This window comes from Aquarana catesbeiana, linkage group LG12, assembly GCF_042186555.1.
Source record: "Aquarana catesbeiana isolate 2022-GZ linkage group LG12, ASM4218655v1, whole genome shotgun sequence".
NCBI lineage: Eukaryota > Metazoa > Chordata > Amphibia > Anura > Ranidae > Aquarana > Aquarana catesbeiana.
This window is the reverse complement of record NC_133335.1, coordinates 82,516,246-82,540,307: the sequence shown is the minus strand read 5'-3', so window position 1 is coordinate 82,540,307 and position 24,062 is coordinate 82,516,246. Positions and strand designations below refer to the sequence as shown.

General features: G+C 46.4%; 1 protein-coding gene across 3 annotated transcripts in view; it reads left to right on the top strand.

Moving 5' to 3' along the window:
- The window catches only part of UNC13D (unc-13 homolog D), a 235,702-nt gene that overhangs the window by 74,661 nt on the left and 136,979 nt on the right, over window positions 1-24,062 (top strand). For all 3 annotated transcript variants that reach the window (XM_073608142.1, XM_073608143.1, XM_073608140.1), the window contains 4 exons: window positions 6,382-6,441; window positions 7,567-7,633; window positions 16,256-16,448; window positions 19,262-19,306. In XM_073608142.1, coding sequence (XP_073464243.1) covers window positions 6,382-6,441; window positions 7,567-7,633; window positions 16,256-16,448; window positions 19,262-19,306 — 365 coding nt within the window. The remainder of the gene's footprint in view (window positions 1-6,381; window positions 6,442-7,566; window positions 7,634-16,255; window positions 16,449-19,261; window positions 19,307-24,062) is intronic.

Sequence of the window (24,062 nt, the reverse complement as noted above, 5' to 3'; positions counted from 1 at the left end):
ACAGAAAAAAATAGAATAGATTAGAATAAAATAAAATGGAACGCATATAGCCATCCTCCAATATTAGAATTTCAAATCAATTGAGAAATAACAAATATATAGGAAACCAATCCCAATGTACAAAATGAATTCTGAAAAATCATTCTAACATAACGAATATGACGAAACTAAATTATTAACATAATGAACGATTCCGAAACCAAACACATACGCATCTCTAATTCGCATATACATTCCTATTACTGTCACCATAAGTGCCACCACACCATAATCTATCCAAGTAGGACTGACATCTCTTGGCTGCTCTGTCTTGTTCATGATGGTTTCAGCAAAACTGTCTTTCACGTGATTAAACTGACATCTCTTATCTGGATGTTCCTAAACTGTATAGTGGACATGTGACTATGGGACTCGTGTATACTTGGCATGTAAACATTGGAAAATAAAAATGGAGATTGCTCAAAACCTCTTATGTTCGACACTGTGCTAACAAAATGATCGATGGTGATTCAGTATTAAGTCAGAATTTTACTGACTTTTTAACCACTTGAAGACCAGGCTTTTTCTGTCACTTTTTGTTTACAAGTTTAAAGTAGTATTTTTTGCTAGAAAATTACTTATAACCCACAAATATTATACTTTTTTTTTTAGCAGCGACCCTAGAAAATAAAATGATGATCGTTGCAACTTTTTATGTCACTTTGTATTTGCTCAGCAGTTTTCCAAACACAATTTATTTGGAAAAAATACACTTTAACCACCTTAATACCAGGCACTTTCACCCCCTTCCTGCCAAAGCCATTTTTCAGCTTTCAGCGCTGTCACACTTTGAATGACAATTGCGCGGTCATGCAACACTGTACCCAAATGAAATTGTTATTGTTTTTCACCTTGATATTTACTATAATTTGGAAAATGTCAATCTTCTCCAGTCCCATCTCCTCCATCCAATGTCCTTATTCTCCTCCAGTCCCATCTCCTCCTCATCCAGTCCCATCTCCTCCATCCTACCTCCTCCTCCAGTCCCATCTCCTCCATCCTACCTCCTCCCCCAGTCCCATCTCCTCCATCCTACCTCCTCCCCCAGTCCCATCTCCTCCATCTGACATCCTCCTCCACCTCCAGTCCTATCTCCTTCATCCCACATCCTCCTCCTCCTCCAGTCCCATCTCCTCGATCCTACATCATCCTCCTTCTCCAGTCCCATCTCCTCGATCCTACATCCTCCTCCTCCAGTCCCATCTCCCCCATTCAACATCCTCCTCCAGTCCCATCTCCTCCATCCCACATCCACCTCCTTCTTCAGTCCCATCTCCTCCACCCCATGTCCTCCTCCTCCAGTCCCATCTCCTCCATACCATGTCCTCCTCCTCCTCCAGTCCCATCTCCTCCATCCCATGTCCTCCTCCTCCTCCAGTCCCATCTCTTCTCCTCCTCCAGTCCCATATCCTTGTCCTCCTCCAGTCCCATCTCCTCTATCCCATGTCCTTATTCTCCTCCAGTCCCATCTCCTCCATCCTCCTCCTCCTCCTCCAGTCCCATCTCCTCCATCCCACATCCTCCTCCTCCTCCATCCCACATCCTCCTCCTCCTCCATCCCACATCCTCCTCCTCCTCCATCCCATCTCCTTCTCCTAATCCAGTCCCATCTCCTTCTCTTCCTCCAGTCCCATCTCCTTCTCCTCCTCCAGTCCCATGTCCTTATCCTCCTTCAGTCCCATCTCCTCCACTCCATGTCCTCTATCCCATGTCCTCCTCCTCCAGTCCCATCTCCTCTATTCTGGGACTCCAGGTCTGATGGCAACTGTCTCCAAGGGCATTTTCTCTCACTACCTGTTGTGTCTATGGGACCTCACAATGGGACACAGGTGGTAAAAAAAAAGAATGTGGTTTTAACTCTTCCATAATTTAGCCAAAATGGAAAAAAATGTGCTTGCTTTATATATACTTTTTATACATAACTAGAACATCTAATAGGGTTATATCATTGCATGAGATTTCCCCTCACTTCCCGTCTTAGTGTCAACAGAACAGGAAGTGGGGGAATCTCACTGTGGGGAAATAGCTTGCAATTGTTGCCTTATAATGTCCATATTATATATTATATTTTATATACAGTTGTGCTCATAAGTTTACATACCCTGGCAGAATTTACGATTTCTTGGCCATTTTTCAGAGAATATGAATGATAACACAAAAACTTTTCTTTCACTCATGGTTAGTGTTTGGCTTAAGAAAACAGACAACAGAAACTACCCAAATGACCCTGATCAAAAGTTTACACACCCTGGTAATTTTGGCCTGATAACATGCACACAAGTTGACACAAAGGGGTTTGAATGGCTATTAAAGGTAACCATCCTCACCTGTGATCTATTTGCTTGTAATTAGTGTGTGTGTATAAAAGGTCAATGAGTTTCTGGACTCCTGACAGACCCTTTCATCTTTCATCTAGTGCTGCACTGTCATTTCTGGATTCTGAGTCATGGGGAAAGCAAAAGAATTGTCAAAGAATCTGCGGGAAAAGGTAGTTGAACTGTATAAAACAGGAAAGGGATATAAAAAGATATCCAAGGAATGGAGAATGCCAATCAGCAGTGTTTAAACTCTAATCAAGAAGTGGAAAATGAGGGGTTCTGTTGAAACCAAACCATGGTCAGGTAGACCAACTAAAATTTCAGCCACGACTGCCAGGAAAATTGTTTGGGATGCAAAGAAAAACCCACAAATAACTTCAGGTGAAATACAGGACTCTCTGAAAATGTGGTGTGGCTTCAGGATGCACAATAAAGTGGAGGGCCACCCTGGAAATAGAAATGCCACCAAAAATCCTAAAAAAAAAAAAAAAAAACATTTGGAAATGTTTGAAAAAGCAGTAGGAAACTGGCAGTGAAGCCGCAAGGCTCCACTGCCTGTTTCCCTTACCTAGGATTAGGGTGCCGTGACCCGAGAGCCGAGAGACGGGTCGGCCTCGGGCAGCCAACATCGCAGGCACCCAGGACAGGTAAGTCTACTTATTTAAAGTCAGCAGCTACAGTGTTTGTAGCTGCTGACTTTAAATTTTTTTTTTAGGTGGCCGGAATCCCGCTATAAGGAGGCACTTGAAGAAAGATGGGCTGCACGGTCGAGTCGCCAGAAGAAAGCCATTACTACGCAAATGCCACAAAGTATCCCACTTACAATATGCCAAACAGTACAGAGACAAGCCTCAAACCTTCTGGCACAAAGTCATTTGGAGTGATGAGACCAAAATTGAGCTTTTCACCACAACCTTAAACGCTTAATTTGGAGAGAAGTCAACAAGGCCTATGATGAAAGGTACACCATTCCTACCGTGAAACATGGAGGTAGATCACTGATGTTTTGGGAATGTGTGAGCTACAAAGGCAACAGGAAATTTGGTCAAAGCTGATGGCAAGATGAATGCAGTATGTTATCAAAAAAATACTATAGGAACATTTGCATTCATCAGCCAGGAAGCTGCTCATGGGACGTACTTGGACATTCCAACATGACAATGATCCAAAACACAAGGCCAAGTCGACCTGCCATTGGCTACAGCAGAATAAAATGAAGGTTCTGGAGTGCTCATCTCAGTCTCCTGACCTCAATATCATTGAGCCACTCTGGAGAGATCTCAAACATGCAGTTCATGCAAGACAGCCCAACAATTTACAGGAATTGGAGACTTTTTGCCAAGAGGAATGGGCCGCTTTACCATCTGAGAAGATAAAGAGCCTCATTGACAAATACCACAAAAGACTTCAAGCTGTCATTGATGGTAAAGAGGGCAATACACAGTATTAAGAACTGGGGTATGTAAACTTTTAATCAGGGTTATTTGGGTGATTTCTTTTGTCATTATGATTTAAAAAGAGTAAACACAGCTGATTGATAATAAATGGCTTCAGCCAAACACTAACCACGAGTGAAAGAATTATTTTGTGTTATCATTCATATTCTCTGAAAAATGGCCACGAAATCATAAATTCTGCCAGGGTATGTAAACTTATGAGCACAACTGTATATATATATATGGAAACAATTGCTGGCTATATCCCCACAGGGAGATTCCCTCACTTCCTGTTCTGGTGCCATCAAGACAGAAAGTGAGGGGAAATCTCCTGCAATGACATAACCCTGTTAGATGTTTCAGTTATGTATAATACTAAAGTATATATAAAGCAAGCACTTTTTTCCCATTATGAAAGAGTTAAAACCCCATTCGTTTTTTTTCCCCATCTGTGTCCCATGAGTTGCAGGAAAAAATTTGCTCGATTCCCATCAACACAGACAGTGTTGATGGGGGAATCCATCCCATGGAGCCATTGTATTCTACTGGTGGGGGGGCAGGAAAACCGCTCCCGCCAGGAGAACACAGTGATTATTGTTAGTGGCAACAAGAGCTGCTAGCGATAATTGTATGTAAAATCTGAAAGGCTGGTTGTACTTAAGTTGATCGATTGATCAACTTGGGTACATTCATACATAGTGCCCATACATAGTCTGAATCTCAGCCAGTCTCTGCTAAACAGACCGAGATTCAAACTTGCTATGGCCGGCCTTATCTGCACTCTAGCTGCGATCTTCACAGGGGCCGATTCAGTTTTTCTCAGCAGGGGACCTGTCCACGGATCCCTTGCTGAGCTGAGCAGGCAACTGACAGATCTGTGCTGTCCGTTTACACACTACTACCCTCTAATCCCGCTAGACAGAGGGGAATGGAGGCCTTCCATCTTTTCCTTTCGCCAGATCAGATTGGAGGTAGGCGGGTGTAAACAGACAAATTTCCATTTAAATCTGCTGTTCCATAGAGACCAATGGGTGGTCCGATCATGTTTGCCTCAAATATGGACAGGAGGACCCGATCGGACCACTCATGTGAAAGGGGCCTGAAAAGCGATCTGCATGGATTGCTTTTCAGAGCATTGGCTAGTTTAGTGAACCTAGACTAATAACAGTCACTGTAATGCTACCCATATTGCTGTCCTTTTACCATGGTGACATCAGCTGACACCTATGCTACACATGTGTAGTTACTTTCACCCCGCTAAAAGGACAGCAATAGGCCTGGCAATACAGTGATTGATATTACCAGAGGAGCACAGGCTGTGCACTGTACATGCATACCTCCCAACATTTTAAGATAGGAATGAGGGACACCTACTAACAAACGTATATAGGCATAGGACACGCCCCCTGTCACACCCCCTTAAAGGACAATTTACCAAAAAAATGGTTACTTAAATCAAGAAAGGCTTTTTTACCACTACTATTCCTTTATATTGGCTTTTAAAATGTAAACGCTTTTTGTAAGATAAAAAAATGCATTTTATATACAACTATATGGATCAGACCAAAATGAGGGACAAATGAGGAGGAAAGAGGGACAGAGGGACATTGCTCCAAATCAGGGACAGTCCCTCAAAATCAGGGACAGTACCTCAAAATCAGGGACAGTTGGGAGCTATGTACATGTCTTCCAACAGCTTCAGGGAAGCACTTATTTTTTTTTTTTTTCACTCGCCTCAATCTCTGCAGCAACTTCTTGCAGAGGTATTCTGTCTCTCCAACACAGGAAGCATGAGGCTCTGCAGTGATGGACAGTCCACCCTGTGTACCTATTGGCTAAGGAGGCAGCATGAGGCGGAGCAGCCTCCTCAGCTAAAGAGCAACTCAAAGGCTGTTAAGTCCCTCCCTCATAACATCTCCCGAGGCCCAGCCCTGCCAACTTGCTGTGCTTAGTATGTGCTTAGCCTCCGACGCCTGTCCTGCACTATGTCTCCTGCGGCTCCTCTCACCTACACACTTCCTGGTTGCCAAGCCCCGGGCCCCTCCAGAGGCTTGGGCCCGGGACATGTGTATCGGCTGTACCCCCCTGATGGTGGCCCTGCCGGCTGCCGGAGAGGGAAAATGGCTAATTGGGCCCACTTAGGGCTCACTTAGGGGTGTACTCACTTTTGTTGCCAGTGGGTTAGACATTAATGGCTGTGTGTTGAGTTATTTTGAGGGGGCAGCAAATTTACACTGTTATACAAGCTGTACACTCACTACTTTACATTGTAGCAAAGTGTAATTTCTTCAGTGTTGTCACATGAAAAGATAGAATAAAATATTTACAAAAATGTGAGGGGTGTACTCACTTTTGTGAGATACTGTGTGTATATGTGTGTATATGTATGTATATATATGTGTGTGTGTGTGTATTTATGTATATATATATATATATATATATATATATATATATATATATATATATACACACACAGAATAGTGAGAAAATAATGATAATATGTAATAATAATAATAATAAAGTGATAAGCAGCATTACAGAGCCCATTCCATATTTTGGAAGTTGTGGTAATCCTTTGTTTCTTACAGGCCTTCAACATGGATCCGGAGGAACATAAAGCCATCCTTGAAAGTGTTAAAGGCCTTGAGGTGACTGCAGCATACTATTGAAGGCTGTATTTGTAGCAGGACAAAGTACAGTTCATTTAGACCCACAAATTTGTATAAATAAAACACAATGGTGATATGACATAGGGATTTTCATCGTACAAGATGATCCGATCAGAAGAGTGATGTGATACATACAGTGGAAACAGTTTATGCTGCCCATACATGGCTCAGTTTTGTCCTTCAGCCAGCAGGCAAGGAAAAATATCTGAACCGATTCCTTCATCCACCCATTCAAGGTGGTTTGGGGGATAATCTCCACTCGACTATTGTATCCAGACAGCAGGGAGGACTCCTCAGCTGTCAGAATACACAAATCAGCAGCTGCAGCAATGGGCTGCAGCTGCTGATTGAGCAACTTTTTTCCAACAGATCTGTTCAACAGAAGTCAACTGATAGATTGACTTCTGTTGACTGGCAGTGGCCACACACGGATCAAAATTTCGATCCATCTAGGGCCACCTTTAGCCTCGGTTCACACTGGGACGACTTGTCAGGCGACCTAGTCACCTGACAAGTAGCATCCCATTCTGTGCAATAGAACCATTCTAATCTGACAATTTCATTCTCTCTCGGCACTTAGCAGATCATCAGATACTGCCTCCGACAATCTGCGCATGCACCGCATTGACGTCACGCCAGCTGATCAACATATCAGCTGGAGTGACATTGCGTACTGCGCATGTGCAGATCCATCGGAGGCATTTTTCGACAGAGGGCATTTCTCGATAGAACACTGGTAAGGGGTCCCTACTGCGCATGCCCGAATCTCACTTTGGTCTCTTACTGGCCGGGCAGCAGGGGGAGGTGGAGGGGGGCCGAATTTCTAACGGACCTCGCAGCGGCGGGGTCCAACAGAAGTGGGGACAAGGTACCTGTCAAAAATGGGTATCCCTCCCCTGAAAGGTGCCAAATGTGGCACCGGTGGGGTGAAGGAATCAGATAAGTAAAGTAGACCTTAAGCCATAAGAGTTAGACTCCCATTGGTGACGATTGCATGCTGGTCTCTGAAATCTCTGCAGTCAGGTATATTGTTAGTGATAAGTCAGATCGAGCATATGTGGTGTAAATGAGATGATTTTGAGACTCCACACCTTTTGTTTTCAGCCACCAATTTTATGTGTGAAAGTTACCGTCAAACAAGCAAAAGGAATTCTTGGGAAGGATGTTAGTGGTAAGAGAATATTTATATATCAGTTTATACATTTGTCTGAATAATACATCTGTAAAATTTGCACTGCGCAAATTAAAGTATTTTGAACCCCGATCTCTAAAACCTCATATTAGCTTTACCATGTAAAAATCATTTCTAAAGCATTTTTATTGTAGTTTTAAATCTGCAGCTTTCATTAAAATAAAACTTGATGATCTTGCTATGAAGATATCTCTTCAGTAACTTCCTGTTATGAGATGACAACTAGGGATGAGGCCCCAGTTTGGGGATATACAGGGTTCACCTCGAACTCTAGCTGTTTGTGCTTAAAGTGGTGTTCCACCCGAAAAAAAAAAAAAAAATGCATGAATGTTCCTAAAAAAAAATTGGAAATTTTAAATTTTTTTTACTCACCTCTAAATGCCTGTTGCTAGGGGGTCCCTCGTAGTCGGCCTCTTTCAGTGCCTGGGCTGGTGACATCACTTCCCCCTCGGCACAGGAAGGGCTCAGCTCTGCTCCCTCCCTCTTGTCAATCATCTGGGACCCATTACAGGTCCCAGATGACTGAGGGGCCAATTAGGGCACACGGTGCCGCTCGCGCATGCGCAGTGGGTGCCCGGCTATGAAGCCACAGCCAGGCGCCCACAGTTAAAATGCCGGCGCCGCCGAGCGCTAGGGGGGGACGAGCGGTGCTTCGATCCCCTGCATCGCTGGACCCAGGGACAGGAAAGCGTCTGATTAAAAGTCAGCAGCTGCAGTATTTTTAATTTTTTTTTTTTTTTAAATGGGAACACCTCTTTAAGACAACAGGGGAGCTAAATGGACTGTCATTCTTTAGTGGCAGTATTACTGTCTCCACTAAATGATTGACCGCTTCCCACTCAGGGCTCATGGTTGCTACTACGCCGGTGGTCACTGGTGGTCATTCTGGTTCCATTCATTGCCGACTGAGGCATTCCTCAGCAGGCAGTTGAATGTAAATAATTGAGCCAGGAATGCTGACTGATTTTGTTTGACCAAATACATGTTTACAATTTGTCAGGCAGCATTGAAGGACAATATTTTTTTTAAAGCACTGAAGGACATTATTTTTTGGACGTAATGGGGTTGATGCACTAAAACTGGAGAGTGCAAAATCTGGTGCAGCTGTGCCTGGTAGCCAATCAGCTTCTAACTTCAGCTTGTGTAATTAAGCTTTGACAATAAAACCTGGAAGCTGATTGGTCTCTATGCAGAGCTGCACCAGATTTTGTACTCTCCAGTTTTAGTAAATCAACCCCAGTGGGACATTACTTGTAACAATTGATAAATGTCCTCATTTATGTTGTGAACTCACCCTCCAGGGCCCATGCAGGCTTTAGATCCACGCTTTTTCTCCCTGAAGCTGGCTGGTCCTTCAGACACCCTCTTTTCTAGTCCAGAGGGCCTCCACAATCCTTCTCTCACAGTCCAGGGCCTTCAGACATCTGCTGCCCTAGACAAGGGCCTCCAGACTCCCCCTCTCCTAATCTGGGACCTCATAATCTGGATAGGTGGGGTACCAAGGGAGATACTCTGGACCACCCCCTCACCTAGTCCAGTATCTCTCTTATACCCCCCCATCCAGTGGCCTTTGCCACACCAACCACCATTTCCTAGTTAAGGGCCTCCTCTGTACCCCCCCCTCTAGTCCAGGGCGCACTAGCGCTGAATCACTCAGATTCTTCTGCCCGGCCGTCCTATAGAAAAGTATCCCAAAGCGACGCTGCAGCTACTGTTGCTTAGCAACATAGATGGAATGCCATTCTATAGCGCGGGCAGGATGAGCAGAGTGATTTAGCGCTAGTGTGCCCATGCGCTCTCCCTCCTATTTGATTCTCCAGTATTTGGCAAACAATGCACCGGGCGATGCCTTTCCATTACACTTGATTGGGTGGCAGCAGTTCCCAGTGCGTGTGGGGGCAGAACCCCTGGCAGCGCCCACCTAGGTGTGTCACTGGGGCATGCGCCCCCCCTAGTTTCTGCTCTGCCCATTGCTATGCTTAAACCCAATAAAAATTCTTGTAATAAAAAAAAAATGGTGTTTGCCTAAGCCCTCGGTCACACCAGTACGACTTTAGGCACGACATACGATTTACAAATCGTACCTGAAGTAGCATCTAATGTGTTTCAATGGCAGTGTCTTAAAAGATACGATTTCAAGTAGTGCGATTTGAGAAGTAGTTCATGTATTACTTTTTCTGGACTGCAGCAGGATTTCACTGCCATATACTATAATTTAGGCCTCTTTCATACTTGTATGACTTGTCCTGCGACTTGGGACTCAGGAAGGATGTACTGGAAATGGAGCGAGTACAAAGAAGGGCAACAAAGCTAATAAAGGGTCTGGAGGATATGTTTGTTATGAGGAAAGGTTGCAAGCACTGAACTTATTCTCTCTGGAGAATAGATGCTTGAGAGGGGATATGATTTAAATTTACAAATAACATACTGGTGACCCAACAATAGGGATAAAACTTTTTCGCGAAAGGGAGAATTTAACAAGACACGTGGCCGCCACTTATTAAAATTAGAAGAAAAGAGGTTTAACCATAAACTACGTAGAGGGTTCTTTACTGTAAGAGCGCAAGGATGTGGAATTCCCTTCCACAGGCGGTGGTCTCAGCAGGGGGGGGGGGCATTGATAGTATAAAAAACTATTATATAAGCACCTGAATGACCGCAACATACAGGGATATACAATGTAATACTGACATATAATCACACACATAGCTTGGACTTGTGTCTTTTTTCAACCTAACCTACTATGTAACTATGTAACAAGTCGTTCCCCGTGATTTCCAATGACAACGATTCATATTAGTACGACTTCAAATCGTGCCGACTTCAAAGTAGTCACTGCAATACTTTGGTCCAACTTTGATCCTACTTCAGCCCATTGAATATTACTGAAGTCGGATCGCTGTCTTAACTGATCCGACTTTGGCATGCGACTTGTGCTCTGATGAACTTGAAGGGGAACTCCACGCCAAATAAAAAAAAAAAAAAAAAAAAAACGGTATGGGTTCCATCTCGAAGAGCATATCAGGCCCTTTGGTCTGGTATGGATTTTAAAGGGAATCTCCCAAAACTGCATGGGGGTCCCCCCCAAAATCCATGCCAGACCCTTATCCGAGCACACAGCCCGACAGGTCAGGAACAGGGGTGGGGACAAGCGAGCGCCCCCCTCCTGAACCAAACCAGGCTGCATGCCCTCAACATGGAGGGGTGGGTGCTTTGGGGCAAGGGGGGCCCTGTGCCCCCACCCCAAAGCACTTTGTCTCCATGTTGATGAGGACAAGGGCCTCTTCCCGACAACCCTGGCCGTTGGTTGTTGGGGTCTGCAGGCGGGGAGCTTATCGGAATCTGGAAGCCCCCTTTAACAAGGGGGCCCCCAGATCCTGGCCCCCCCACCCTATGTAAATTAGTATCGGGTACATTGTACCCCTACCCATTCACCTAAAAAAAGTGTCAAAAATAAAACACAGTACACAGGTTTTTAAAGTAATTTATTAAGGCAGCTCCGGCATCACTTCCGATTTCTTCTCCGGCTCTTCTGGCAAAGTCTTCTGCCTCCTCCGCTGATGTTATCTGCCTCAGCTGGTTCTTCTCCTCTCTCCAGGTCTTCTCCGCTCTCTGCTGATGTCTTCCAGCCCTCTCCGGTTCCTCTCCCTCTGTCCGCTGTCTTCTGCCTCTGCCCTGTCTTCTCTACTGTCTTCTCGCTCTTTTGCTGGGAGCAGGGCCAGTACAGGGGGGGGCAGAAGGGACGGATGCCCTGGGCGGGACCATTTACTGAAGGAAGAGGGGCACAATAGAAGCGCCAGTGAACCGGTGTTGTAAAAATTCCTGCTACCTATGCAGAGTTTACAACACCGGCCGCGCGAAAATTGATAATTTTTAACATGTGCCGAGTGCACTCCTGCACCCGGCACAAGCCTGAGACCAGCCCCGCCCCGCCTCTCACTTCCCTATCAGGCGGAGTTTCTGTCTTGCATTGGAGGATCTACCCGTCAATCGCTGACAACAGGCGCCTGACGGATAGATCGAGATGCATGCAGAGCAGCGCTCCCCTCCTCTCTTCTTGTCCTTCCCTATTTGCTTGTGACATCATCTGGAATGGACGAGAAGAGAGGAGGGGCCACCGGGGAGCAGCGTGATATGAGACAGAGAACTTATCACAGATGCTTCCAGCGCTTCTCTGCATGCAGGCTAGTAAACAATGTGCCCCTTAATGTGCTATGTGCCCTATGATGTGCCCTGATGTGCCCCATGATGTGCCCTGATGTGCCCCATGATGTGCCCTGACGTGCCCTATAATGTGCCCTGACGTGCTCCATGATGTGCCCTGATGTGCCCCATGATGTGCCCTAATGTGTCCCATAATGTGCCCTGACGTGCCCTATAATGTGCCCTGATGTGCCCCATGATTTGCCCTGACGTGCCCTATAATGTGCCCTGACGTGCAACATGATGTGCCCTGACGTGCCCCATGATGTGCCCTGATGTGTCCCATGATGTGCCCTGACGTGCCCTATAATGTGCCCTGATGTGCCCCATGATGTGCCCTGATATGTGCCATTATGTGCCCTGATGTGCCCTATGCCCCCGTGCCCTGATGTGCTCCGTGCCCTGATGTGCTCCGTGCCCTGATGTGCCCCGTGCCCTGATGTGCCCCGTGTCCTGATGTGCCATGTGCCCTGATGTGCTCCTTACCCTGATGTGCTCTGTGCCCTGATGTGCTCCGTGCCCTGATGTGCTCCGTGCCCAGTGTCCTGATGTGCTATGTGCCCTGATGTGCCCTGTACCCTGATGTGCTCTGTACCCTGATGTGCTATGTGCCCCGTGCCCTGATGTGCCATGTACCCTGATGTACTCCTTACCCTGATGTGCCCCTTACCCTGATGTGCTCCATGCCCTGATGTGCTCCGTGCCCTGATGTGCTTTGTGCCCCGTGCCCTGATGTGCTGTGTGCCCTGATGTGCCCTGTACCCTGATGTGCTGTGCCCTGATGTGCTCTGTACCCTGATGTGCTGTGCCCTGATGTGCTCTGTACCCTGATATGCTCTGTACCCTGATGTGCTTTGTGCCCCGTGCCCTGATGTGCCCTGTACCCTGATGTGCCCTGTACCCTGATGTGCTGTGCCCTGATGTGCTCTGTACCCTAATGTGCTCTGTACCCTGATGTGCTGTGCCCTGATGTGCTGTGCCTTGATGTACTGTGACCTGTGCCCTGATGTGCCCTGATGTGCTGTGTCCTGTCGCTCTGATTAGAATGGTTTCATTGTACTGAATGGGGCGTGACAAGTTTCCCCAGTGTGAACCGCGCCTAAGTCACTGATCGCCGCCAATACTAGTATTTAACAAATCCCCAGTATAGATCCCATCGTCTGTAGGCATTGTAGCTTTCACAGCGGCGGGGGGGGGCACAGTTTTCCATCTTTGCCCAGGGCACCAGATGACCTTGTCCCGGCACTGGCTGGGAGCGTGATGTGTCACTACTTATATTGGTATGGGGTGGGGTCACTGGTTGACGTCATCCGGAGGCCCGCACCTTATGATGTCACCACCCGGGGCATGATGGGCGGTGACGTCATAAGCGATGGGCCTCCGGTGACCCTGCCCCATGCCAATATAAGTAGTGGCACACCGCACATGCAGCATTAGAGTGGGAGAGAACCACGATTCAATATCGGAAGAAGAACAGAGGGAGAAGACAGCGGAGAAGACCCAGCAGAGGTAGAAGACAGCAGACAGAGGGAGAAGAACTGGAGAGGACTAGAAGACATCAGCGGAAAGCGGAGAAGACCCGGAGAGAGGAGAAGAACCGGCAGAGGCGGAAGACATCAGCGGAGGAGGCAGAAGAGCCAGAGAGGGTAGAAGAAGTCGGAAGAGATGCCGGAGCTGCCTTAATAAATCACTTTAAAAACCTGTGTACCGTGTTTTATTTTTTACACTTTTTTTTTTTTTTTAGGTGAATGGGTAGGGGTACAATGTACCCAATACTCATTAACACAGGGTGGGGGGACAGGGGGGATGAAACCTTGTTCCAGATTCCGATAATCTCCCCGCCCGCAGACCCCGACAACCAATGGCCAGGGTTGTCGGGAAGAGGCTCTTTTCATAATCAACATGGGGACAATGGGCTTTGGTGTGTGGGGGGCGCAAGGCCCCCCTGCCCCAAAGCACCCACCTCCCCATGTTGAGGGCATGCGGCCTGGTACGGTTCAGGAGGGAGGGGCCGCTCGCTCATGCCCACCCCCTTTGCTGACCTGCCGGGCTGCATGCCTGGATAAGGGTCTGGTATGGATTCTGGTATGCTCTTTTAGGGGGGACCCATGCCATGTTTTTCTTTTATTTGGCGTGGAATTTCCCTTCAAGATCATCAGAGCACAAGTCGCATGCCAATGTCAGATCAGTTAAGACAGCGATCCGACTTTGATCCGACTTCAGTGATATTCAATGGGCTGAAGTAGGAGTAAAGTCGAACCAAAGTAGTGCAGGGACTACTTTGAAGTCGTACTAATATGAATGGTTGTCATTTGAAATCATGGGGAACAACTTGTCATGCGACTTTGCAGTCCCAATTTACAGGACAAGTCGTACAAGTGTGAAAGGGGCCATAGGCCGGTTTCACACTGGTACGACACGACAGTCGTACAACTGTGGATCTGACTTTGCCCTGCGACTTGAAGTCCGACATCCGTCCGACTTCAATGAGTGGGGATCCGACTTTGATCACAACAATGCCAGGAATGTCAGGCACTTTGTGTCTGGTATGAATCCTTAGGGGGAACTCCACGCGAAATAAAAAAAAAAAAATGGCATGGGTTCCCCCTCCAAGAGCATACCAGGCCCTTCAGTCTGGTTTGGATTGATGGGAGCCCCCACACCGAAAAAATGGTGTGGGGTCCCCCCCAGAATCCATACCAGAACCTTATCCGGGCATGCCCGGCAGGTCAGCAAAGGGGTGGGCACGAGCGAGCGGCCCCTCCCTCCTTAACCGTACCAGGCCACATGCCTTCAACATGGGGGGTGGGTGCTTTGGGGCCGGGGGGGCATTGCGCCCCCCACCCCAAAGCACCTTGTCCCTATGTTGATGGGGACAAGGGCCTCTTACAGACAACCCTGGCCGTTGGTTGTCAGGGTCTGCAGGCATGGGGCTTATCGGAATCTGGAAGCCCCCTTTAACAAGGGGGGCCCCCAGATCCCAGCTCCCACCCTATGTGAATGAGTATCGGGTACATTCTACCCCTACCCATTCACCTAAAAAAAAGTGTCAATAATAAAACGCAGTACACAGGTTTTTAGTGTAATTTATTAAGGCAGCTCCGGCGTCTCTTATGATTTCTTATCCCCTCCCTGGATCTTCTACCTCCTCCACTGATGTCTTCTGCCTCTGCCAGTTCTTCTCCCCTCTCTGGTTCTTCTCCCTCTGTCCGCTGTCTTCTGCCTCTGCCGGGTCTTCTCCGCTGTCTACTCACTCTTTTGCCGGATCTTCTCCGCTGTCTTCTCCTTCTGTTCTTCTTCCAATGTTGACTCAACGCTCTCTCCCGCTCTAATGCTGGGTGCGCGGTGTGCCACTACTTATATTGGCATGGGGCAGGGTCACCGGGTAACGTCATCTGGAGGCCCCGCCCCTTATGACATCACCACCCATCATGCCCCGGCGGTGACATCATAAGGGGCAGGGCCTCCGTATGACATCACCCAGTGACCCCGCCCCATGCCAATATAAGTAGTGGCACCTTGCGCACCTAACATTAGAGCGAGAGAGAGCCATGAGTCAACATCGGAAGAAGAACAGAGGGAGAAGACAGTGGAGAAGACCCAATGTACCCGATACTCATTCACATAGGGTGGGGGGACAGGATCTGGGGGCCCCCTTGTTAAAGGAGGCTTCCAGATTCCAATAAGCCCCCCTGCTCACATACCACGACAACCAATGGCCTGGGTTGTCGCGAAGAGGCCCTTGTCCCCATCAACATGGGGGCAAGGTGCTTTGGGGCAGGGGGGCAGGACATGTGGCCTGGTATGGTTCAGGAGGGGGGGGGGGCGCTCGCTTGTCCCCACCCTCTTTCCTGACCTTCCAGGCTACGTACTCGGATAAGGGTCTGGTATGGATTTTGGGGGTTCCCCTTAAAATCCATTTCAGACCGAAGGGCCTGGTATAGTCTTGGAGGGGGAACCCATGCTGTTTTAATTTTTATTTTGGCATGGGGTTCCCCTTCAAGATCATCAGAGCACAAGTCGCATACCAAAGTCGGATCAGTTAAGACCACAATCCGACTTTGATCCGACTTCAGTATTCAATGGCCTGAAGTTGGATCAAAGTCGGACCAAAGTAGTGCAGGAGACATTTTCAAAGTTGGACCAACTTGTTTCAGACAAGTTAAGATAGCTCTCATAGGGAAACATTGCTTTTCACACGTCATGCGACACGAGCTCCCAATGTCGGGGCGTTTGTCGTACCAATGTGAACCCGGCCTAAAATATACTCTATTAATCCTTTGAATTGTTAAGGAATTTCTTTATTTTATTTTCTTTACTCTTTGACTGATGTTATATTTTAGTGAATTTTGTATCATGGATTCCTTTTAAATGTTATATTGGTTCATTTTCTGGAAGGTTTTAGTGATCCCTACTGTCTTCTGGGAATTGAGAGTCGGCCAGACAATCACACAAGGGATATCAGTCCAAATCCTGACAAGAAACAAAAGCAGAAAGCTGTGGTCCGGAACACCCTTCCAGAGGATCAGACACATAGGACGCAAGTCAAACTTCAGACCTTAAATCCTGTATGGGATGAAACTTTCATAATGTAGGTATATCTGTGGTATGGGGTCACTTTATTCAGAAAAAAAATGATTTAATATTAGATGGATTTATGAATTAAAATAGGAATTTTGTCTACAGCAACACTCTGCAAGAGATAACTTGAGATGTAGAGAGCATGCAGAATCTTCTATTAAAGACAACCCTCATATAAGAAAGCAAATTTCAAAGTGATGGAGTATATTCCGATATATGAGTTTTGATCCATGATACTCCTCTTCCTACTACAGTTGGGTTTGCAATCCAATGTCCCAGTTCACTAACATATAACAACCGTTTGCCATACCAATTAATATTTTCAGAACTGAGGGATAAAAAGAAAAATCATATGGCTGTAAATTACAATTGTAATTGAAAATATGATATACCCTATATTACCAAAAGTATTGGGACACCTGCCTTTACACGCACATGAACTTTAATGGCATCCCAGTCTTAGTCCATAGGCTTCACTATTAAGTTGGCCCACCCTTTGCAGCTATAACAGCTTTAACTCTTCTGGGAAGGCTGTCCACAAGGTTTAGGAGTGTGTCTATGGGAATGTTTGACCATTCTTCCAGAAGCGCATTTGTGAGGTCAGGCACTGATGTGGACAAGAAGGTCTTTATGGACCTTGGTTTGTGCACTGGTGCGCAGTCATGTTGGAACAGGAAGGTGCCATCCCACAAGAGTTCCCTTCACTGGAACTAAGGGGCCAAGCCCAACCCCACACCATAATCCCTCCTCCAAAATGATATGGACCAGTGCACAAAACAAGGTCCATAAAGACATGGATGAATAAGTTTGGAGTGGAGGAACTTGACTGGCCTGCACAGAGTCCTGACCTCAACCCAATAGAACTCCTTTGGGATGAATTAGAGTGGAGACTGCAAGCCAGGCCTTCTTGTTCAACATCAGTACCTGACCTCACAAATGTGCTTCTGGAAGAATGGTCAAACATTCCCATAGATACACTCCTAAACCTTGTGGACAGCCTTCCCAGAAGAGTTGAAGCTGTTATAGCTGCAAAGGGTGGGCCAACTCAGTATTGAACCCTACGGACTAAGACTGGGATGCCATTAATGTTTATGTGTGTGTAAAGGCAGGCACCCCAATACTTTTAGTTATACAGTGTATGTTAAAGAAACATTATCAGCTTGCTAATGAAAGCTGCCCATGCAAGTGTCTCTTCAAAACCCCCCTTCTGATCAAGTTATACTTACCTTACCAGTGCTCCTCCACTGCACCTTCCGCCTCCACTGTGTTCAATGACGATGACCAGGGAAGGTGATAATATCCCTTCCTTGGTCATGCAACAGTACACAAGCCTAGCGATTGGAATCTAGTCCTGAGCATTGTGACAGGTCACGTGCTCCCCAATGCATGGAAAGGCTGTGTATTCTTGCTGGCGGTGGAGGAGTGAGAGAGCGCTAGTAAGGTGAATATAAGGCCTCTTGCACACGGTACTGATGTTTGAGCCTTTTTGGACATAATTTCAGATGTTTGTTTTGCGCTAATTTGCATGTATATGCACGTTCACGTATTTACATGCACAATACCTTACTGGGGAAAATGTATTTATATTTATGCTCATATGCGCCTATTTGTGCGCATATGTACGCCCCAGCACAAAATACTGACCGGGAATGCAGATTTTTTTTTTACTGAGGAATGCTCTGTGTTTGTTTACACTCCTGTTTGCACGGGCACGTTGTGAACAATAGACTGTATTTTAGCTCAGTAAAAAAAAAAAAAAACGCTGTACTGAGCTTTTTCAACCTGCAATGTTCAAGAGGCTTAAGGGGACTATGGGAAAGTTTGCCAACCCTGTCACTTCGCCCTGCATGGCAAGGTGACAATATCTCTTTAAAGAGGAACTTTACCCTCCCCAGGGTTAATTTTATTGTTAACCCTAACTTACCTGGTTTGCTGGGGTGAGATGAAATACCATACCCACCCAGCGAATCCAGCATTGTCCTGCTGTCATCTGCCAAAAGCTGCCGCACTTTTGGGTCCTGCACTGGCCTCCTGATGATGATTCACTGTATATGTGCAGTGGGATTATACACGGGAGGCTGGCTTCTCTTCTGGGCCCTGAAGCCTTCTCTGGTCCATGATGTAGGCATCCTAGGAGGCTTCAGACGGGAGAGGGTCATTATGGTCTAGGCCAGAAAGGTAGAAGCACTGTGTGCCGCTGAACCCCCCCCCCATAAATTTTTTTTTCTGCAATTTGCTGGAGTAGGAAGGGGAGCCAGATGGGCGGAACAAAAAAAGGGTGCATAAATTTTTGCCAAGTTCTGATTTGAAGGCTCACACCTCTGACGACTATGAAAAACTACAAAACCCCTCTTGGACGATTATTTTCGATCTTTATAGATTCTCAATATGAAAATTCTGCAGATCCAGTCCTAGAAATGTTTTAAATTTGATCTTCTGTTAAAAAAAATCCCTGCTAAACTTTATTATCATTGCAATGGGGAATGCAACAATATGACTCTCTAGCTGGTGGGAAGGGAAGTCATAGACTCACAAGAATGGCTGAAACCAATTACTGTATTTTAAAAATTGGAAAACCTGTCCTCTTCAATCCTTACGAGTGACAAGAGACATTCTATTAATATTAATCTGTAATTTTACGGCATATTTATGCACAATTCAATCTTTTTCTTTGCTTTTTTACTTCTTTCTATCTTATCTTATATATATTTTTTTTTTTTATTCATTTCGTCTGTCCTGACAGGATGAATATTGGGAAATTAAGATTTATATGTATGTATAATAATTAAACTAAATCTGTTTCCCTATCAAAATGTGTTTTAGGGAAGTAGAAGACAATGAAAATGCAAAATTTACTATGGATATGTGGTAAGCAAAAGCACATACATGCATTATATACAAACTATTCTCCCTTCCTATCCAATGACTCCGCAAAGCTCCTAGTCCACTCCCTTGTCATCTCTCACCTTGACTTCTGCAAATCCCTTCTCATTGCATTATCTTTATATAGGCTTTCCCCTCTTCAGTCCATCATGAATGCTGCTGCCAGACTCATCCACCTTACAAACCGCTCAGTGTCCGCTACCCCTCTCTGCCAATTTCTCACCCAACAAATTAAATTCAGAATACTAACAACAACTCAATCTATCCACATCTCGACCCCCAACTGCAACACTAACCTAGTCTTAAAATCTCAACCAAACCCTTCTTTTCACTCCTCCCAAGACCTCCTGCTCTTTAGCTGCCTTGTCACCCCTTCGCATGCTCGCCTTTAGGACTCCTCCAGAGCCTCTCCCATCCTCTGGAATTCCCTACCCCAAACCGTATGACTATCTCCTACTCACCACTTTTAGAAGATTGCTGAAAACCTTCCTCTTCAGAGAGGCCTATCATGCCCCCACCTAACAACTGTATTTCCACATTCTCCATCAGCTCATCCCCCACAATTTTTACCTTTTGTTTCACTTGACCCTCCTTTTAGATTGTAAGCTCTAACGAACAGGGGCCTCTGATTCCTCCTGTATTAAGTTGTATTGTAATTGTACTTTCTGTCCTTATGTTGTAAAGTTCTACATGAACTGTTGGCGCTATATAGATTCTGTATAATAATAATGTACACGTAGACAGTGCATTTCTGTTTTTTTACTTGTTTTGTGTATTAAAGCCATAGTAAACTCAGTGTGCCGAATCCTGTTAAACACAGAGTTGCACTGCAATCCACATAACAAACTGACCACATATGTTACAGCGGCATTAGTGTCCTTACTTGTATTGTAGCTGATGTTTTTATTTCTAATGATGCTGTTGAAGCCGGCGCCATCTTTAGGGAAACCTACTGATGTCATTCCCAGCCCTCCTTCTGCACTTGTGCTACATCATCGTGGCAATCTCGCACATGCACTGTGGGATGTAGCCAAACCTATTAACAGGAACAGAAGACAGTCTACGCTCTCGTGGGATTGAGCTACAATGCTGGGCAGTAAGGACTACGTCACCAGTGCATATCACTACACCTATTCATTGCACAGTCAATGTCAGTCAGCATGCCGTCAATGCTGCGCATGCCAAAATTATGTAACCGCACTGATAACTGGGCAAAATATCTTACACAGTGCATTTCTAAAAGTATTTACAGGAATCTACATATAATGCCCTGTACACATGGTCGGACTTTCCGACGGAATATGTACGATCGGAGCTTGTTGTCGGAAACTCCGACCGTGTGTGGGCTCCATCAGACTTTTTCCATCGGAATTTCTGACACACAAAGTTTGAGAGCAGACTATAAAATTTTCCAACAACAAAATCCGTTCGCGTAAACTCCGACCGTGTGTGGACAATTTCGACGCACAAAGTGCCACGCATGCTCAGAATAAATTAAGAGACGAAAGCTATTGGCTACTGCCCCGTTTATAGTCCCGTCGTACGTGTTTTACGCCACCGCGTTCAGAACGATCGGATTTTCCGACAACTTTGTGCGACCGTGTGTATGCAAAACAAGTTTAAGCCAACATCCGTCGGAAAAAAAATCCATGGATTTTGTTGTCGGAATGTCCGATCAATGTCCGATCGTGTGTACAGGGCATAAGTCTTATATTAAGATTTTAAATGGCGCTGAGTAGAAAAGCAGAGTTTACTATCGCTTTAGGGTATTTTAAAGGTTTTAAAGGGTTTAACTACTTGCCGACCGCCTAACGTACGTGTACTGCAGCAGGACGGCTATATTACGTGAAATACCATACTTGTGCACCATTTTGTGCAATAGCCATTAGGGGAAGGCGTGATCGCTCGCTGATTGGACAGAGGGAGAGCCAATCAGCAGGTCCGGTGGACCCAATGTCCGCCGGCACCCCGCAAACGTTCATGAGAGAGGCAGAACGGCGGTCTGCCTATGTAAACAAGCCAGTTCACCGTTCTGACAGGGGGGAAGATAGATGCAGGAACACAGATCTGTCTTCCCCCAGTCAGAGAACCCCACACACAGTTAGCAAAGACTCCCTAGAGACACACTTAAAGGGGTTGTAAACCCTGATGTTTTTTCAAATGAAAAAACTTCTGACAGTGACCGGCCCCCTAGCCCCCCCCCCCGTTTTACTCACCTGACCCCCTTTCTTCCCTCGGCGGAGACGTGCTGGACCTCTGTGCCCGGAGTTCTCAGCTCCTGATTGGATAGATAGCAGCACAGCCATTGGCTCCCGCTGCTCTCAGTCAAATCCAATGACGCGTTCGCCAGGGGGGTGGGGCCCCGTCCTACATTCTGCGTCTATGGACGCAAATTCTGGACTCTGGAGCACGCCCGCAAGGTAGCCCACCGGGAGAGCGCCTCTCCTAGGGGTTATACAATGCGGGGAGGAGCTGATAGTGCTCCTCCAGAAGAGGATGATCGGGGCCACTCTGTGCAAAACGAACTGCACAGTGGAGGTAAGTATGACATGTTTGTTATTTAAAAAAAAACAAAAAACGAAGCTTTACAATCACTTTAACCCTTTGATTGCCCCTGCCAGTGTCATTAGTATAGTAACAGAGCATATTTTTAGCACTGATCACTGTAGTGTAGCGGTACCCACATGAGGGCTGCTAATAGACTCTGTACCCAGGGGCGTTGCTAGGTGGCAAAAAGACCAGGGGCTTCAGCCCGAAGTCCAAGGCCGGAAACGGGGGGGGGCGCGTGTGTACACGTGATGCAGGCCTTTTTTTTTTTGTGGCTGGGCCGTGACCTACCTGACCTACATACACTGACGGTAGTGGACTACCTACACTGACATTTATATTCACTGACCTATCTGCACTGACCGTAGTGACCTACCTACACTGAAAGTAGTGACCTACCTACACTGACCTACCTACACTTACATTTACCTACACTAACATTTACCTACACTGACATTTACATTCACTGACCTACCTACACTGACCATAGTGACCTACCTACACTGACATTTACCTACACTGACCGTAGTGACCTACCTACACTGACCTACCTGCACTGACCGTAGTGACCTACCTACACTGACATTTACCTACACTGACCGTAGTGACCTACCTACACTGACCTACCTACACTGACATTTACCTACACTGACCTACCTACACTGACATTTACCTACACTGACATTTACATACACTGACATTTACCTACACTAACCTACCTACACTGACATTTACCTACACTGACCTGCTGCCTGACCCACATACACTGTCTGACCTACCTCAGCTCAGCCATGGTGTGCGGTGTCACAGCAGTCAGACAGTCAGAGGAGGAGGAGAAGCCGAGGAGGAGAGGAGAGCGGGCCGCCCGAGCGCTGAGCGGGGATCTCACAGTGGCGCAGCGGCCGCATTGTAATTCCCGCCTTCTGGAGCCTGCAGCGCCTATGATGGACGTCACACGTCCCGCGGTCCCAGCATTGGACCAGGGGGATGTCCATCATAGGCGTTGCAGGCTACAGAAAGCGGGACCTGCTACGGCACTTGGCCAAACTCGGCCAAATTCGGCGGCGCTCGAGATCAGATCGGTCCTGGCGCTCGCCGCTCGGGGCTTATAATGAAGAGCTGCATGCCTGAGGCTTGGGGCTTTTCAGGGGCACATTCGGGGCTTCAGCCATGTCTAGCCACCCCCTCCTGACGCCCCTGTCTGTACCCCACTGATTACCTCGACTCTGCAAATCCTCCATTACCTCTGACACCCTGGGTTCAGTCATATTACCAACTGTATTAATGAGTAGAGACTCACACAGTATTAAAGAAATAGTTCAAGTCTGTTTATTGTATTAGTGAGAACACAAAAATAAGTATATCTCAACACTGTAAGATAATAAAAAGGCAAATACTTTATCTATACTTATGAAAAAGGCAATATAGTGATACGAAGTTCCTTTAACTGTAAATGAACACAGATATTAGCCCAATCACAGAAACCTATGTGAACAGGTTAACAAGAGGGTAGAAAGCTGGCACTATATCTTCTGTGCACAACATGAAGAAAACAATATGCAGACTATTATATTCAAATTGGCTGGCTCCCTTTAGATGAAGTCCAATGCAATTAAAGCAGATGAGGGAAAAGGATAGCAAAAGGTAAAAGGGTATTCCTTGAAATCCAGATATCTGCAGCTGACAGCGTGAGGAGGAAGAAAAGCAGATCACCAGCTTCTGTGAAAGGGACATTGATCCCGAAGAGGAAGAGGCGCAGCCACCTCACCTGTGCCCACCAGTGCCGTATGCCAGTGCCACCTGCCAGTGCCCACCAGTGCATATCAGTGCCACCAATCTGTGCCACCTATCAATGCCCACCAGTGCCACCTATCAATGCCCATCAGTGCCACCTCATCAGTGCCCACCAGTGCCACCTATTAGTGTCCATCAGTGCTGCCTTATCAGTGCCCATCAGTGCAGCCTATCGGTGCCCATCAGTGCCACCTATTAATGCCCATCAGTGCAGCCTATTAGTGCCCATCAGTGCAGACTCATCAGCGTACATCAATGAAGGAGAAAAATTACCTGTTTACAAAATTTTATAACACAATATAAAACTGTTTTGTTTTTCAAAATTTTCGGTCTTTTTTATTTTCTTTAACAAAAAATAAAAAATACTGGGTACAGTGTAGCATGACCGCGCAATTGTCAT